Source organism: Diutina rugosa (assembly GCF_008704595.1).
Source record: "Diutina rugosa strain CBS 613 chromosome Unknown scaffold12_size278768, whole genome shotgun sequence".
Taxonomy (NCBI): Eukaryota; Fungi; Ascomycota; class Pichiomycetes; order Serinales; family Debaryomycetaceae; genus Diutina; species Diutina rugosa.
Window position 1 is genome coordinate 102,945 of NW_022995132.1, and position 15,642 is coordinate 118,586.

The window sequence follows — 15,642 nt, forward strand, 5'->3', positions numbered from 1 at the left end:
AACGGAGATGAAGCCTGTGGTTCTAGCCCATCCCCTTAATTGAACCCCTTTCGGAATTAAATAGTGCTACTTTTTGGTTTGGGAGTATATGTCCTTTATCAGGTGATGGTGATAGTCCAATTTTATGGTAGTTATCACAGATCGCAGCGTCTACGAATAGGTGTATAGCGGAGAGAAAAAAACCGTAACGGTTCCTCACCATCGCATCTCCGTTTCCCGTTTCTTTTTCATGTTTGGAGTAGAGAGACATGCACAATCCGCATATAGCCACGATTTAGCCGGCGGAACAGCTTACCAAATTCCACACCCCCTAGTTTCTTTATCAGGAAGGGCGGGCTTCCACTGTGTTCGCCAGAGCCAGAGCACCGATGACCTCATCGGATTCTAGTCGTTTTTGACCTACGGAGGAAGAAGACCGAAAGGCGCGATGAGCATGGCCGAGAATTCAGATAAAACAAGCCCACAAAGCCAGTAGAAACAAAAGAATAGTTAACCACCACTTTTGGTAGTGTTCCAAATAACCTCCTTGGTCGGACGCATAACCGGATACGAACCCACACCTTAATATTATGAGATAACCATTACAGCTGATAAAAGAAAGGGGTATGATTTCGCCCCCGTGGTATCTCGGATTTGTCATCCTTAATCTTGTATAAAAAAAAAAAAAGAGTATTGCCGTAAATGTCGTTTTTCACCTGACGATCTTGCGTCGTTGGAATAATGTCGGCAGTAGTGTCTACTACTAAGATGGCGTCGCGAATTGGTTTCCGTTATCGGGAGTATCGGCCTACTTTCCGGCGTCGGAAGTAATGGTGCGACCTTCGCACCAAATCCCCATCAGAGCCCCCCTCCTTTTCACTGTACTGATAAAGCATGGCAACCACTAGCGCTGTCGACGCAGCCACTGCTGAAGTGAAACAGCTTTCCGTCAACGATGCCCCCGAGCTGAAGCCAGAACTGGTGCCTGAAGAAACCCCCGAGCCCGCCGACGGCGACAATGACGCCAACGACGCCGCCAGTAGCGATGCCGCTAAAGCCGCCAAGAAGAAGAAGAAGAACAAGAAGAAGAAGAAGACTCAACCCATCGACGCCCTGTACCCGGACGGCAAGTTCCCCGAAGGGTTGTGGATGGAATACCCGTTGGAAGTGAACCTGTACCGTACCACCTCCGAAGAGTGCCGCTACAACGACCGCCAAAACGACTCCAAATGGGAGGATTTCCGGAAGGGGGCTGAGATCCACCGTCGGGTGCGCCACAAGGCGCAAACCCTGATTCAACCGGGGATGCTGATGGTGGAAATTGCCGATTTGATCGAAAACTCCGTCCGCAACTACGCGGGCAACGTCGCCCCGAAACAGGCCGGGGTCGGCTTCCCCACGGGGTTGTCGCTTAACCATGTTGCTGCTCACTATACCCCGAACACTGGCGACAAGACGGTGTTGCAAAAGGACGATATCATGAAGGTGGACATCGGTGTCCACGTCAACGGGCGTATCTGTGACTCAGCGTTCACGATGACGTTTAACGACACTGAGAAATACAAGCCGTTGATGGACGCCGTCAGAGAAGCTACCAACACCGGGATCCGCGAGATGGGGATCGATGTGCGGTTGACGGATATCGGGCTGGCCGTGCAAGAAGTGATGGAGCTGTACGAAATGGAAGAGAACGGGAAGTTGTTGCCGGTGAAGTGTATCCGTAACCTTAACGGCCACTCGATCGGCGACTACGTCATCCACCTGGGGAAGACGGTGCCCATCGTCCCCAACGGCGACCAGACGAAGATGGAGGAAGGCGAAGTCTACGCCATTGAAACGTTCGGTTCTACTGGCCACGGCTACGTCGTGCCTGAAGGCGAGTGTCTGCACTATGCCCTCAACCTGGACGTCAGCCACTTGCGGGTCCCTGGCGACCGCGCTCAACAGTTGATGGAAAAGATCAACAACACCTTCGGCACGTTGCCGTGGTGTCGCCGGTACCTTGAACGTGAGACGGGCGAGGACAAGTACTTGCTTGGGTTGAACCAGTTGGTGCGGGCGGGCATCGTCGAGGACTACCCGCCGATTGTCGATGTCAAGGGCTCGTACACGGCCCAATTCGAACACACGGTGTTGTTGCATGCCCACAAGAAGGAAGTGGTGACCAAGGGCGACGACTATTAGGTAAACGAGTGGACATCTGTAAATATACATAAGACGAGTAACTTCTAATTTCGGACTATGACTTCTTTCTACAATTATGAGAGATGTTAGCTTTCAATTCAAACAATTTTACGAGTTTTAGGTTTACCATATGTCAAAAATGTTGATTACATTGGTGACGTATTTCATTTCAGTTACAAGGTGAAATTACCCCTTTTTCCCAGTGCTTATAATCACTACTGAATTAATCCGTGATTTTCAATCAATACTTGATACTTCATATCTACTAAATCCCGCTGGTATTAGCCACATCTAGGGTCAGGCTTCGGTGGCATACATGGTACGTCACCGGCTAGCGGGCCACCCTGCCCCCTGACGTTTGACGTTACTGCCACCCGGAAATTTGACAGTGCTCGACGCGTCCGCTCGCTGCAGGTGTGACTGGGTCGCCGAGTCGCCGATATCCGGAACCACCGCCCCGGGAGCAGCCCTACAGCGGCAATCTGGGGAACATACGTGGTCATCGTCGTTATGCCACCGGCTGTCATCCGATCATCGGCTTCTGGTGAGGGCTTTTCCGCAACGGACTACGGTTGCTGTGGCGGAAGGTATTGCTCCCGCGATCACGACGCTACGGCTTACACTGAGAGCTATATACGATATACCCTGTATTTCCCGTCCCACGCCAAAGGCTGGGGGAAACACACCACGCGAGTGAAGGACCGAGGATGCGATTGTGGAGGGCGTCGTTGTGTGCCTTACCAAAGCGGTAAGTGGGGTTTGTGGGGTGACGATTCCATGTGACCTGGTTCCGGAGGGCGTTGTTCGTTCGCGACGTCACTGCCCCAAAAAGGAAACATGGTCCCCTCACCTCTGCCACTGGAATCTGTGGTAAATCGTGCCCTGATCGCGAGAAACCAGGCCAAATTAACCTGAAAAACTCTTATAAACCCCTGCCACGACACTTGTAGCAAATATATATGTGGTTGGTGGTCTCGTTGCTAGCCAGCTGGGCAAACAGTCGCCAGCGACACCCCCCGCGCTATCACATGGAGATTGGTGCCTGCACACAGCTGCCGCATAAAATCGAGAGCAAATCCTCGACATTTGTCCTGACCCCTAGAACTAGCCCTCCATCTCCGCTGGCCTGTTCCCTGGTTGATTTTCATTACACTGCTACCATGGACGTGTCTCCCCTGGTGTTAGAGTTCCAAGGTACGTTCCCCTCCCACCAATGGCGTGCCGCTGTCTCACCATTCGCCAGCGCCGTTATATCCATCTTAACCTCCAATTACTAACCCATTCCAGGCTCGTTTACCAGCCAGACCACCGAATACCTCACCCTCACCAATAACACGCGCGAGCCCCTCGCGTTCAAGGTCAAGACCACCGCCCCTAAGCTCTACTGCGTCCGCCCCAATGCCGGGTTAGTCGAGCCGGGCGAAGACGTCGAGATCTCCATCATCCTCCAGGGGTTCTCCCAACCTTTACCTGCTGACTACAAGTGCAAGGACAAGTTCTTGATCGTGTCGTTGCCGGCGCCTAAGGTCAAAGACCCGTCGCGGGTACTGGAGGAATGGGGCCGTCTCGAACAGCTGTACGGCGACAAGTTGGTGCTGAAGAAATTGCGGGTTAACTACTTCGTCACCGACGACCACTCCGACGTCGACAGCGACCGTGGCCACCACGACCGGAGCAACGGCCACGGCCACGGCCACGGTGCCGCCGCCGCCGCTGGCGGGGCCGGCGTCGGTGCTGCTGCAGGTGCCGCCGCTGCCTCCCAGCGCCACCACGACTCGGCTCCCGTCGACCGTGACCTCTCCCACCACCAAGCGCCCGCGCAAGACCTGTACCAACAACAAGCACCCCCCGCCCACCAGCAACCGGTGGCAGCGGCGCCCCCTCCTCAACAATACTCGGTGCAGCAGCAACAACCCCAGGGCGACTACCAGCCGCAAAAGGCGATTGTCACCGAGCCCATCCAGGGCATTTCCATACAATTGGCGGCGTTGCTCTGCTTGTTGTCGTTTTTGTTGGGGTGGCTCGCTTTGTAAACGTTCCATATGGCCACCACAGGGTGTGTGGGGAACATGTTATAGCCGTATAGTAAGCCGATGTTAACTACCCAGTTGTAGGCCACTCGATAAATGTCGGCAACCACAAAGTCATGACGAGTATTTGAATTCTACAGTCACGTGGATGTTTACCAGTAGATTCAAAAGATGATTTCCATTGGACTAATTCGAGGATAGTTCACGGGTCTTTGAATTTTGGGCACTATATCAATGTCTCTTGCAGTGGGCATGAAGCTCTCTAAAGTCGAATTCGCTTATAGAAAAGTCGAATATGTAGACGAGAATAGCTAAAAGTGGGTTTACCAACCCTAAATGTCACTTCTTCTTTAACCAGTGTCCAATTTCTTCTTCGTCATCTAACTAACACTTTCGACTGAAGTATTGGGAATATTTTTCAAATCAAGTGAATTTGGCAGGTACACTCATATCTCCACTGATGGATGTAAACGTGTACCAAACTTCATTCCATTGAAGATAGGTATACTTAAGAAATTGCTTAGTTTAATTCAAAATCCATCCTCTGGGTCAAAAAGAGTTCAAGAGAAGCATGTAATCATTGTAATCTTACGCCCCACGCTGAGGTATAATTTACACGCACCTGTGCATTTGATCCCACACAGCGACTTTCAAAGCGCACTCGACTCGATAACTGATGTCAATCAACCGCAAGAATTTTCGAAAGAGAATTCGTAGACATCAGCGACGACACAACCAGTTTGAGGATGAAGTGGTCGACCAGTCGTGGTTAGTGGTACGGCAGAAGTATATTCAGAGCTATTTTGAAAAGAATGCATGGAAATTCAAACAACATCCGAAACTCAATAACCCCCACCAACGTGACCTATTGCAATTTGCTATGTACAAAGTCTATGGCCGTGGCCTGATCTTGATCTGTGTTGATGTTGAGACCTGGGAACAGTCACCAAAAGACGAGACACACATCCTTGAAGTTGGGATCTCCATCTACGACCCCCGTGGACAACAACATCTGTCGACACCTAACGTTAAAACTTACCATCTTGTGAATTCTGATAACTTGAAACTCAAAAATGGTCGGTACGTTCCGAACCATCGGGAGTATTTTATGGGGGCAACGCTGTGGCGTATGTCGTTGCTGCTGATCAAAATTTTCATTCAAGGTTTGTTCGATTACTATTCTGGTCTCAAACAGTGGAGTTCGGTTCTTGTGGGACACGGATTGCAGAATGATATCAAATATCTTAGACACATGGGGATCGAACACCCGTTTGTACACACCATTGATACTGAAAAATTGTTCGCTCTTAGTCGGAATAAGACCGACAAAACCAACTTGCGCACAGCCCTTAAAGAGACGATGATTTTGTCTGGTTACATGCACAATGGTGCCAACGATGCGTATTATACTCTCCAGCTTCTTTTCAAGCTTGCTGATCCTGAATTGCGTACCCTTCTTAAGCTTGATGATGTCAAGTTCCCACGAAACGTTACTCCCAAAATTAATAAACTTTCCGAGAAGACACCAAGTGCAGAGTTTATGAATCCTGAATCATACAGTGCCATGGAATATGCGTTACCCGAACCCTTAATAGAACCAAACCAATTCTTTGATTGGGTGTACGAGGACAGCAACGATGTTCGAGATGATGAGTGCATGTGCAACGGGCACAATAAAAGATTCAGGCATGGACAATATCCCTCTTCAAAGAATAATGTTTATTGACTTCAAATATGAGTAAATTTACTCGCTTGATAGCTTGTAGTATCGAATCAGTAAACTGCAAACTCAATCAGAAAATAAATCAAACTTTTCTTCGAAATGTACCTGAGGCCCTAGCTCGAAATCTGTACTTTTGTCATAATCTCATAACGGCATTAATTTCAAGTTGCAAACGAGTTATGCATGACGAATCAGGTTAGAAATCGGACTGGATTCGCTAATGATCACTCATACAACCATCAGTCATCAAATATGGCTTTCCTTTTGGTAGCGGCTTTCTTCTTCAAGCTAAGCTTGACGGGTTGCTGAGATGTCACCACCTCCACCGGCTTATCCTTCTCCTGATTGATTTGGTTAAGCCTGGCTTGTTCCACTCTCTGGTCGGCAAGCCGCTGCTGAAGCGAATCGTCTTCAGCTTGTTTAGCAGCCAAAGCCTCCGCTCGGCGCCGCCGTTCGGCGTCATCAGCGTCAACTAAGCTGATCGTCATCCTTTCCCCTTGTGTTTCCAACTCCACTTTATTGGTATGGTGTAAATGACGGACAAACTCGGTAAGCAGGCGCCATCGGGTCGCGTTCATGTGGATGTGGTCTCGAGCACCAATATACTCTTGGTAGAAGTTGTTGGCCTCTACCAGTTTGGTACCATGGCTTCGTTTGAGTAACAGGAGAAACTCTTGTTCAAATTCCCTGGAAAACCGGGCCACAGTGGCTCCAGCATCAGCACCAAGTGCCGCGATCTTCGCCTGATGAGACGGCAGCGCCACATGGTTTTTGAAGCCATTGGCATCTCGACACTGTTTGGAACATAGCTGACAGTAAAATTCAAGCTTCTGGCGTCCTATAAGCCGCACCTGCTTCCCCTGATAGCGACTGGAAGACATCAATGGCTATGATGGCAACGACGCTAGATTAGGCGCGCAGATCATCGCCTGGTATCGCTGATGAACGTGCTTTGCCACACGCCGCTAGCGGTCCGGAACCCGCTTCTACGGACGGTGGGGGGAGTCCGGTGGGTGCTGAGCCCCCCTCGCAAGCTGTACTTTGGCGATTGCACGCCGATCCAGTACTGGTGGCACCAAAAAGTGCCCCAGCAAGTGAAGTACTTTGCCGGGCTTGCGGGCGTCGCCTGGACTATTGCCAACGTACATTATGACTATTTGGTGTCGTTTGTGCCTCCAGCGTCGGTGGGAGGCTATTTTGGCTACAAATGGTGGCACCGCAAGGTGTACCACGAGAACTTGGCCATAGTGGATAAACCCGAGATGCCGCGGGTGAAATTGGCTCAATACGATGAACTGCTGGTCACGAACGTATTGAGAGGTATCGAGAACGAGTTCGACTACTATAAGGTACAGCTGATGGAGCTTCTCACTCGCCAAGTCACCGAATACGTTGCCAAAAATCCTGATCTGACCATTGGCTCGATGTTTTTGCGCCAGGGACAATTTAATGTTAATTTCGGCGATATGGAGACGTTTGTGTTTGTTAATGCTCCGGTTCCCGACCAAGCCTACGCCACCCGTGAGTTTATTAAGTATACGGTACCATTCTACTCGACGAAGACGCTTGAGACTCGAGCTCGCGTCGGTGTGGTTGAAGTGTATCTTTTGGAAACTAACCGGAGCCGACTCTTTGTTGAGTATAATGTGGCTGTGGACGTGAGACCATACAAATGGGGTAATTCTCCTCATAACTGGCTCCCGCTCCCTGAAGGGGTTGAGGAGCTGGAGGAGCTCCAGTTGCGCGAAGACGAATCCGAAGAGGCCGAAGAAGAGTTTATATAGTTTCTAACCATCGTTGCTGATTGTATATAGTTGAATATTTCAAGCCAATGATTAAACCATATTCGTAGACGATTGTCACACTACCAAAAGAAGACGATTGTCCCACTTGATTCTCGTTGACAGGACCTAATTCGGTAGTAGAAGGTAAACCCACTAAGTTAGCATTTATTCTCACATTCTCTCACCTGATACACCCACTTCAACAATGGCTGCTCAACAAATTCAATCGAACTCGCAAACCCTTAAGGACAACTACTCCCTCGAAAAGGACTTCCGTTTCTTCGACTTGTGCGTGATTGTTTAAATCTCGACCAAATAGTTAATGGACACTAAAGCTTATTTCATAGTCGTGAAACTCAGATGTGTAGTGATGTTTGATGTCGATGTCTACTTGCTGGTTGAATGTAAAAAACAATGGAGTCCCGTGGGAGGCCTTGTACCTGTACTGATCGCACTTGCAAAGTTGGCGGCCTCTCGTACTTACAGTGGTCGAGTAAATTATTTTCGGTAGAGGTAAGAAGTAGGATTTCAATCAAAATTCGAAATCCATGAAATTTGATTTACGTTAAAGTGTTCTGATAGTAAGGGTGAGTAACATTTGTATGGGGACTAAAAGCCGGTGTCATACAAGATTCTCGAGTTAAATGGCCATGGCAGCCGTTTTGCGAATATGAACAAGATCTCATCGATAGACGTGTTATTCTACTAAAGTTGATACGGCAATAGTATATTTGAGTCGAGTAGTCAATGAATTGATTATTAGAGGTCTTTATGTTGTATCTGAGTTGAATTGGGCAGTCACTCAGACTTACGATATGCCAACATAGGCAATTGAGGACAATCGCTTTGAATGTCCTTGTGACAAACTGACTTAAACCATCTAAACTTAACGAATCAAATGAAAACTTCCACTACCCTCTTGATCATTTGCTCGCAAGTTTCAAATCCCAATTTCACTGACCATTCCTACCGCTTAACACTAGTGCGCGCGAACGTTGCCGAACACCTCTCCATGACTATCAAGACCAGCGTGTTGACCCTCACGGCATTGACTGTCGGGGGGTATATGCTTTTCCACAACACGGGGGAGGACTTCAATGTGGGGGCCTTCCTTGAACAGACGTCGCCCTACTGGTGGGCGACGCTGGGGATTGCCGCGTGTATCGGGTTCCTGGTTATCGGCGCCGCCTGGGGTATCTTCATCACGGGGCTGTCGATCGTAGGTGCTGGGGTCAAGGTGCCCAGCATCAGTACCAAGAACTTGATTCTGATTATTTTCTGTGAAGTCGTCGCCATCTACGGGTTGATCATGGCGATCGTGTTTAGTTCGAAGTTGAACTCAGTGGACCAAGCAAAATTATACACCAAAGAGAACATGTACACCGGCTACTCGTTGTTTTGGGCCGGGCTCACCGTGGGGTTGCTGAATCTCATTTGTGGTGTTGCCGTCGGTATCACAGGGTCTACCGCCGCCATTGCTGACGCCGCCGACTCGTCATTGTTCGTCAAGATTCTTGTCATCGAAATTTTCGGCTCGGTGTTGGGGCTTTTCGGCCTTATCGTGGGCTTGCTTATGGCAGGTAAAGCTCAAGAATTCAGTTGAACGTAAAAAAGTTAATCACGGGAAATAAACATAGTCTAGAACGGACACTTACTTTCGATGCACACTCAATCCTGTAGAACTTCAGGGAATCTTCTAAGTGTAGTTCCTATGAGCATGAATGACGGTACCAATGGTTTCAAGACTTGGTGGGACAGTCAGTTCATCGAAGTTTCCATCACGTTCAACAAATGCATAGACGCAGATTGTAAATAACAAAAGGTCATTTCAAAAATGATGTCTCTACGCCATTATCTTCTTTAATTACCATATCCTTCAATTTTTTGGTTGTTATGATCGAAAGTACTAACAATGTGATAATCTTGGAATTTTCTCGAACACAACCATCTATGTTCAACATTTATTATCAAGGAGTCCCTCGTAAAGTCAGGAAAGCCAGTAGAGTTCTGTTGTGTCTCAATTCGTTAGTCTCGTTACATACTATTACTCACTTAATGATTAGGGTTCATCCTTAATGACGTCCGACAGATTAGAGTGTTCCGGCTCCTCCAAACCATCAACATGAACTATTCCGTCACTCAGAAAATACATATTGGAAGCCTTGTTTCAAACACGAACTGCAGGGGTTCGAGCGGGAGGCTAGGGCTTTGGCTTTAGCCTTTTCGTAAAATGAGCGTTTCTTCCGAACGCCGGCCCGTGGTGCTGCTTGGCGCTTCTTTGTCTTCGGATTCTCGTCATCAACGTTCGCTTTCGGTGGGATGCGAGGTGGGCGAAAGCCATCGTCATCCAGCCATAAAGGGACAATCCCTAGAACAACAGCCGGTGCTGAGACTCGCGGCATCGGTCTCAGTGGAGCGTGAGTGGGGAAATCCTTGGGCGATGGAGTGGGCGGCTTCATAACGGAATTATAAGTTTCAGCAGGTATCTCGGCAGACATTAAAGCTTCATGCAATAATGTAGGTTCGTTTTCAACAAAGTCTCTGAGTAATATTATGGCACGCTGCTTGATTTCCTTATCATCACTAGTCAGAAATTCCGTAACGTCCAGAAAGAAGTTCGTGAAGCAAAGGTTCCAAGCCAAACGGGGCTAGATCCGCAAAAGCCATTCGTAGCATTCGCGAGCCGCCACCAAATACCCTTCCGACCGTGCTTTCAAAACCTCAGCAGCAACCGCCTGCCCAACATCTCCGGAGGCACCCAAGTGAAGCTTGTCAATCACTTCAGTAGCCGCGGGCCGGTGCTCGTATTCACCCATCCACCAGGTCATAATACCAATAACGTTTCCAATTCGAGGGCGTAACGCTTCGGCAAGTTCCCGCTTTTCAGCGAGGACGCCTAAGATATCCAACAAGGGCCGACCAAGCTGAACATCCGTAGCGTCATCGAGTATATTTCCCACTTTCTCAAAGAAGCTGGACACTTCGGCGACAGGGGGCGGGTTTCTCCCGGAAGTGTTCGAGCAACCGCTCACACCCCGCCTCCTTGACTGACAAGGCGGTGCTGGGGAGGGTCAACATCTCGAAGAACTCGGCGATGGTGGGCACGGGAGGAGTGCCGACCATGGTATCGAGAAGTGGCGACTCAAACGGCGTGAGATGGAAAGAAGAAGAAGACGATTGCGAGGCGACAGCTACCCCTGAGACTGGGATTGACACGACATTCCTCTGGACTTCCCCATTCCCGAATTGAAGTGTCGGAGAAGCGTATGATGGGAAATGAAGCTGACACCGTCAAACTTAATAGTTAAACCATAACACAGCCAACTTTAAATGAATTCACCACAAGTTCTCAGCTTGTTACCGCTAATTTTCGCCGTCAAAATGCTTATCTTTCGGACTGACAGACATCGTTTCTCGCTCGACTCCGACGCGTCGTCTAGACGATCTCACCACGCGTCACATGACTTAGCTGGCCATCACCAAGTATGCATTTAGCCAACACCCACTGGTTACTAAAAAAATGCTACACTTTTTAAAATGAGAATTCATTTTCTCTTTAAATGTTTCGTAGCAACCGATTTGCAACCACATTGACAGGCTTCAACGCCACAAGTTTGGTGAGGTACATGCTTTAGCACAGTCGGTGGTGCACTTACAGTTGGTGGCACAGTCAGAACTGGCATCGCAGGCCACAGCTACTAGTACACGAGGAGTCTCAAGCGTTATCAACCAATGCAGTTCTCATTGTCTTCGATTTTGGACGTGATAACTATGAATTGTGGTTCTTATATACCATCTGCGTTGTTTCCGCGGTGCTGCGTGAGTTGTGTTTTTTGCAGCCACTAACGCGAGCGTCGTGATCACTAGAAACCATGCTACAATCAATTCATTTAACCTGTGTATCAATTCTATGTCTATAAAAACCTAAATAAAAAACCCAAAAGCAAAACCGGCTGCTTCTCACTGTTTACAAGTGGCTCAAAGTGTCGGGGAATTCGTTGACGTCGGCGCCTTCGTAGATCACCCGGTAGGTCGTCTCCAAGAGAGGGAATTCGTCCTTCAACTCAAAGTTTTCGAGGAGCTCGTGGACTTCCTTCGCGGTCAAGATCCCTTGCGACAGTTGGCCGTTCAACAATTCCTTTTCGGCGTCCCACGCCAGCACGTCGTTTTCGATCATGTGACGGGCCACCCGGACGTTACGGCCACCAGAGCAAGTGGTGATCAAGTCGGCAACACCAGCCAGTTCCGAGGTGAAGGTGGTGGGCGAGGGGGGAGTCAGGCACTCAATGCCGAACTTCTCGTAGTACCCAGCGAACTTGATGGTTTCCTTCAACCCGATTCTCATGATGGCAGCCTTGGCGTTGTCACCCCAGCCGGCACCTTCGACGAAGCCGGCAGCGATGGCGACGACGTTCTTCAACGCCCCCGCGATCGAGGCACCAACAACGTCGTCGATGACGCTGACGTGGAAGTACGGGCGGTGGAACAAGTTCTTCAACACGTACTCGTTGACGTCCTTGCCGTCGCCTCTGTAGTCAGCGGGTCTGGGGTAAGCAACGGAGGTTTCCAGCCACTTTTCTCTGGCGACTTCGTTGGCGATGTTGGCCCCGGAAAGCACCCCGCAGTGGATGCCGAGGGTGTTGGTGATCAGCGTCAGCAACAAGTTGCACCCTTCCTTGGTGACTTCGAGCCCCTTGAGGCACGAAATGGCGCGGGCAGTGGGCTTGACGTGGCCGTGCAATTGCTTGCACACGTTGGGCAAGAACTGGTGGGGGATGTTGAACACGAGGATATCGGCGTCGTGGGCAGTCTCCACGGCATCGGGCACCGCCACAAGGTTGGCGGGGAGCTTGACTCCAGGCATGTACTTGACGTTTTCGTGTTCGGTGTTGATGATGTCGGTGAGGTTTCTCCCGTCGATCTTCTCTTCGAAGACCCACATCTTGACTTCCTTATCGAACAATTGAGGTTGTTCAGCACAGTTTTCGGCGACGATCTTGGCGACGGCGGTGCCCCAGTTGCCGGAGCCGATGATGGCGACCTTGAACGGGGTGTCAATGGGATAAGGGGTGTCGGCGGTCATTATTGTTTGTGGTGGTGGTGAAATTATCGAGGGGCAGATGGAGGGGCAGGCGGGTTTATATAGGGGACTTTCGTTAACCGGCGGCACGGTAGAAGCTTATCGATGAGTAGTACTTTCGCAGCCATTATTATCAGTGTGTGACGTCATCGGGCAGCAGCCACCCAAAATTCTAGATTCGCCGCCACCGGTGACGCTAACCCACCATTATCGAGCTGATATTGGTAGTGATAGTGCCATTGGTTTATTGGTTGTATTAGATTTGCTTGAACGCCAGTAAGTGCCACTTCCTCTCACCCGATATCAGTTCGCGAACAATCGATCGCTTAATCAGACGGAAGCGCTCACTAAACACGAACAAGAAACGGACGTGCAGGGAAAAGAAAAGCCCACCACACGTCCACAAATTTAGCGTCAGATCCGAGAAAACAAAAGCAACGCCAGGGGCGGCCGAAAGGGAGTAAATCGCTCATTTCCCGAAGCTGTCTCAGACAGGCCCGTGACCACAGGGGCAACGGTGGTCACCAGTTGATAAGCCCAGCTCCCAGTAATCAATTGACCCCCTACCCACGCCCCTTAGCTAGCCACAAACACCAGCGAGAATGTCCTTTCGGAGAGGAGTCAAGCGCACCATGACGCCGCCGACATGTATTAATGCCTCAAGCATACCAGAGATCAAGTACTCGAGGGGTGGTGATAAGCTACGGGTGTCACGGTAGTAGATAGCGATGACCTGTAACCAAGCCAAATGTCGTTTTTTCGACGTACTAACCTGCTTAACTGTTTCTTTACTTCGATGGCGCTGTCGCCTACCTGAAAAAAAAAGAAAAGCGGACGATAGAAAACCGTTGTGGTATGAGCCCTGCGTCTAAAACCCAAGAAAAAAAAAAGAGGACAGCGATGGCGAGATGCGATGACGTCATCACACCTGTCTCGCAGACAATCGTACCCGCTTAGACAAACCCCCATTTTTAGTATTCACGGTAAACACAGCCTGACCGCTGGGGATCAATGGTAGTCGTCGTCGTGCCGATAGTCGTCAAACACCTCCTGCTCGTGCGGGTTCAAAATGCTCCGGGGCCCATCGGAGCCCCGCCCAGGAGGCACGTAGGGTTTCGGCTGGTAGGGCCCCGTGGCGTCCATCCAGTCGACGTCGGCGTCGAGCCACGCCTGGCGCTGTACCTGGCCCCCCAGCACCACCTGCGCCATCATCAACGGGTCGGTGATATCCGCCAACGCCCCGTCGGCAATGTGGGCTAAAGGGTCGGGAAGCTTGTTCTGGTGCTCGGGGCGTTCTTCAGGGCGCTCCATCGACTCCAATGCTGAGGGGGGAGCCACTCTCGTCACCACGGGCTCGTGCATCGGAGCATGGTAGTCAGGCAGCCTCAGCGGCGCCGACACCGGCTGCGATAGCGGCACCGTGGTGTCGTCCTGCTCGACTTTGGCCTGCTCGCCCGTAGCCGTGTCTCGTAATTGGTCACCGTCAAGCTCCACTTGCTTGTTAGCCACTCGGTGCATCAAATTCATGAACCCCAGCTGGGCAAATTTAGCCTGGAGCTCAGCGTCGCCCAGCGTCTTTTCGCCGACTGTAGTATTGATTTCCTGAGCGATTCGAGCGAACTGGTCGCGCTCAAGGTCGCGGTCGTCAGCTCCTTGTTGTTCGTGGTGTTGTTGTTGTGATTCTTCGGCGAGTTCCTGTTCGATCTCGGCGAATTTGTCGGCAAACTGCTTCTCCTGTTGTTCCAATTTGTGGTTCTGCTGGTGTTCCAGCTGGTTTTGAAACTGGGGAGCAGCGATGGGAGCATGGGAGGCCATGGGCATGCCGTGGTACATCAGCCCCATCAGCCCCATCATCGGCGCTGATCGCATCTGCTGGCCATTAGTCATTGCTGGTTGGTTCATCTGACCCATCTGACCCATCTGCGGATGGCTCTGCTGAAACTGTCGGCTCCAATCAGCCGTTTGCCCCTGTTGGGGGCCTGATTCAAGCTTCATTTTACCGAAATCTTCCACCCAAGCCGGACCAGGCTGGTGCGGCTGAACCTGGCTTCGAGGCACGCTCTGGTGAGCTATAGGGGTAGCGGTGAACCCAGGAGCATTGGTGGGCCCGGCAAACTCAGCAAACTCGCGGTTTAAGCGGGGATCGGCGACGGGGCCCTGGCGGAACTGGCGTCCCTGTCCCGGCTGCTGGCCGCGGAACTGGTTCTGGAGCAGCGTATCCCGTTGGGAGTGCTTGGCAAGGTTCTGTATCGCATTTGAAGGTCCGCACTCCATGGTGATTTATGGGGATATGGCGGGGTGGAAGTGGTTTATAGCTGGTGGTTGGATGGGCCTCGGGTCACACCCGCATTTTGCCCCACACATTCGTGGCCGTGTGCAGGAGGTGAACATGATAATGCCGAGGGTAGTCATCATTACAAATAAGAAAGGTTGTCGGGGCCTAAAACCGTTTTTCCACAATACCAGTGGAATCAGGTGGTATTTGTTTAGCGGTTACGGTAGTTTTTCTGTAGAATTCGTAGGGTCTAGTCGGCCTTCTTTCAATCACTGAATAATCGGCACGCGACCGCTTCCCCTCCTTTCACCACACTAAGCGATGCGATGCGATAACGGTGACAGAACTCTCGAAAAGTGGAGTATTTATCGGCCGAGCGGCGAAACGGGAAAACGCAATATTTTTCGTCAAAACTACCCCTACGTAGCGGCTGCCATGCCGTAGGTCCGAATTATGAAGGATCACAAGATTTAATCGTAAATTGAAACCCCCCCGTGTGCCAACCGAGGACTGAAAGGTATCCCAAGTGATTTAATTTAGATCTCCCTCGAATGAAATTGCTATTCATTTCACATTTAAAGACTAGA

General features: G+C 50.4%; 8 protein-coding genes across 8 annotated transcripts; 5 read left to right on the forward strand and 3 right to left on the reverse strand. All coding sequences in view use genetic code 12, as the record gives it.

The window, feature by feature from the left end:
• Positions 1-873: 873 nt before the first annotated feature.
• On the forward strand, positions 874-2,163 carry DIURU_002658 (methionine aminopeptidase; the record flags this gene model as incomplete). Its single annotated transcript, XM_034155333.1, has 1 exon — positions 874-2,163. One exon carries the CDS (start codon positions 874-876, stop codon positions 2,161-2,163), a length of 1,290 nt encoding a protein of 429 aa, XP_034012510.1.
• A 1,160-nt stretch (positions 2,164-3,323) lies between these two features.
• DIURU_002659 (phosphatidylinositol-binding protein) lies at positions 3,324-4,196 on the forward strand (the record flags this gene model as incomplete). Its single annotated transcript, XM_034155334.1, has 2 exons — positions 3,324-3,389; positions 3,468-4,196. 2 exons carry the CDS (start codon positions 3,324-3,326, stop codon positions 4,194-4,196), a joined length of 795 nt encoding a protein of 264 aa, XP_034012511.1.
• Positions 4,197-5,073: 877 nt separating this feature from the next.
• On the forward strand, positions 5,074-5,919 carry DIURU_002660 (uncharacterized protein; the record flags this gene model as incomplete). Its single annotated transcript, XM_034155336.1, has 1 exon — positions 5,074-5,919. One exon carries the CDS (start codon positions 5,074-5,076, stop codon positions 5,917-5,919), a length of 846 nt encoding a protein of 281 aa, XP_034012512.1.
• Positions 5,920-6,155: 236 nt separating this feature from the next.
• On the reverse strand, positions 6,156-6,797 carry DIURU_002661 (uncharacterized protein; the record flags this gene model as incomplete). The annotated part of the gene is made up of 1 exon (XM_034155337.1): positions 6,156-6,797. The coding sequence occupies one exon, from the start codon at positions 6,795-6,797 to the stop codon at positions 6,156-6,158; it is 642 nt and encodes a 213-aa protein (XP_034012513.1).
• A 60-nt stretch (positions 6,798-6,857) lies between these two features.
• Positions 6,858-7,700, forward strand: GOA1 (Goa1p; the record flags this gene model as incomplete). The annotated part of the gene is made up of 1 exon (XM_034155338.1): positions 6,858-7,700. The coding sequence occupies one exon, from the start codon at positions 6,858-6,860 to the stop codon at positions 7,698-7,700; it is 843 nt and encodes a 280-aa protein (XP_034012514.1).
• A 1,012-nt stretch (positions 7,701-8,712) lies between these two features.
• DIURU_002663 (H(+)-transporting V0 sector ATPase subunit c'') lies at positions 8,713-9,303 on the forward strand (the record flags this gene model as incomplete). Its single annotated transcript, XM_034155339.1, has 1 exon — positions 8,713-9,303. The coding sequence occupies one exon, from the start codon at positions 8,713-8,715 to the stop codon at positions 9,301-9,303; it is 591 nt and encodes a 196-aa protein (XP_034012515.1).
• A 2,364-nt stretch (positions 9,304-11,667) lies between these two features.
• Positions 11,668-12,783, reverse strand: GPD2 (Gpd2p; the record flags this gene model as incomplete). Its single annotated transcript, XM_034155340.1, has 1 exon — positions 11,668-12,783. The coding sequence occupies one exon, from the start codon at positions 12,781-12,783 to the stop codon at positions 11,668-11,670; it is 1,116 nt and encodes a 371-aa protein (XP_034012516.1).
• Positions 12,784-13,788: 1,005 nt separating this feature from the next.
• Positions 13,789-15,054, reverse strand: DIURU_002665 (uncharacterized protein; the record flags this gene model as incomplete). The annotated part of the gene is made up of 1 exon (XM_034155341.1): positions 13,789-15,054. The coding sequence occupies one exon, from the start codon at positions 15,052-15,054 to the stop codon at positions 13,789-13,791; it is 1,266 nt and encodes a 421-aa protein (XP_034012517.1).
• Positions 15,055-15,642: the final 588 nt, after the last annotated feature.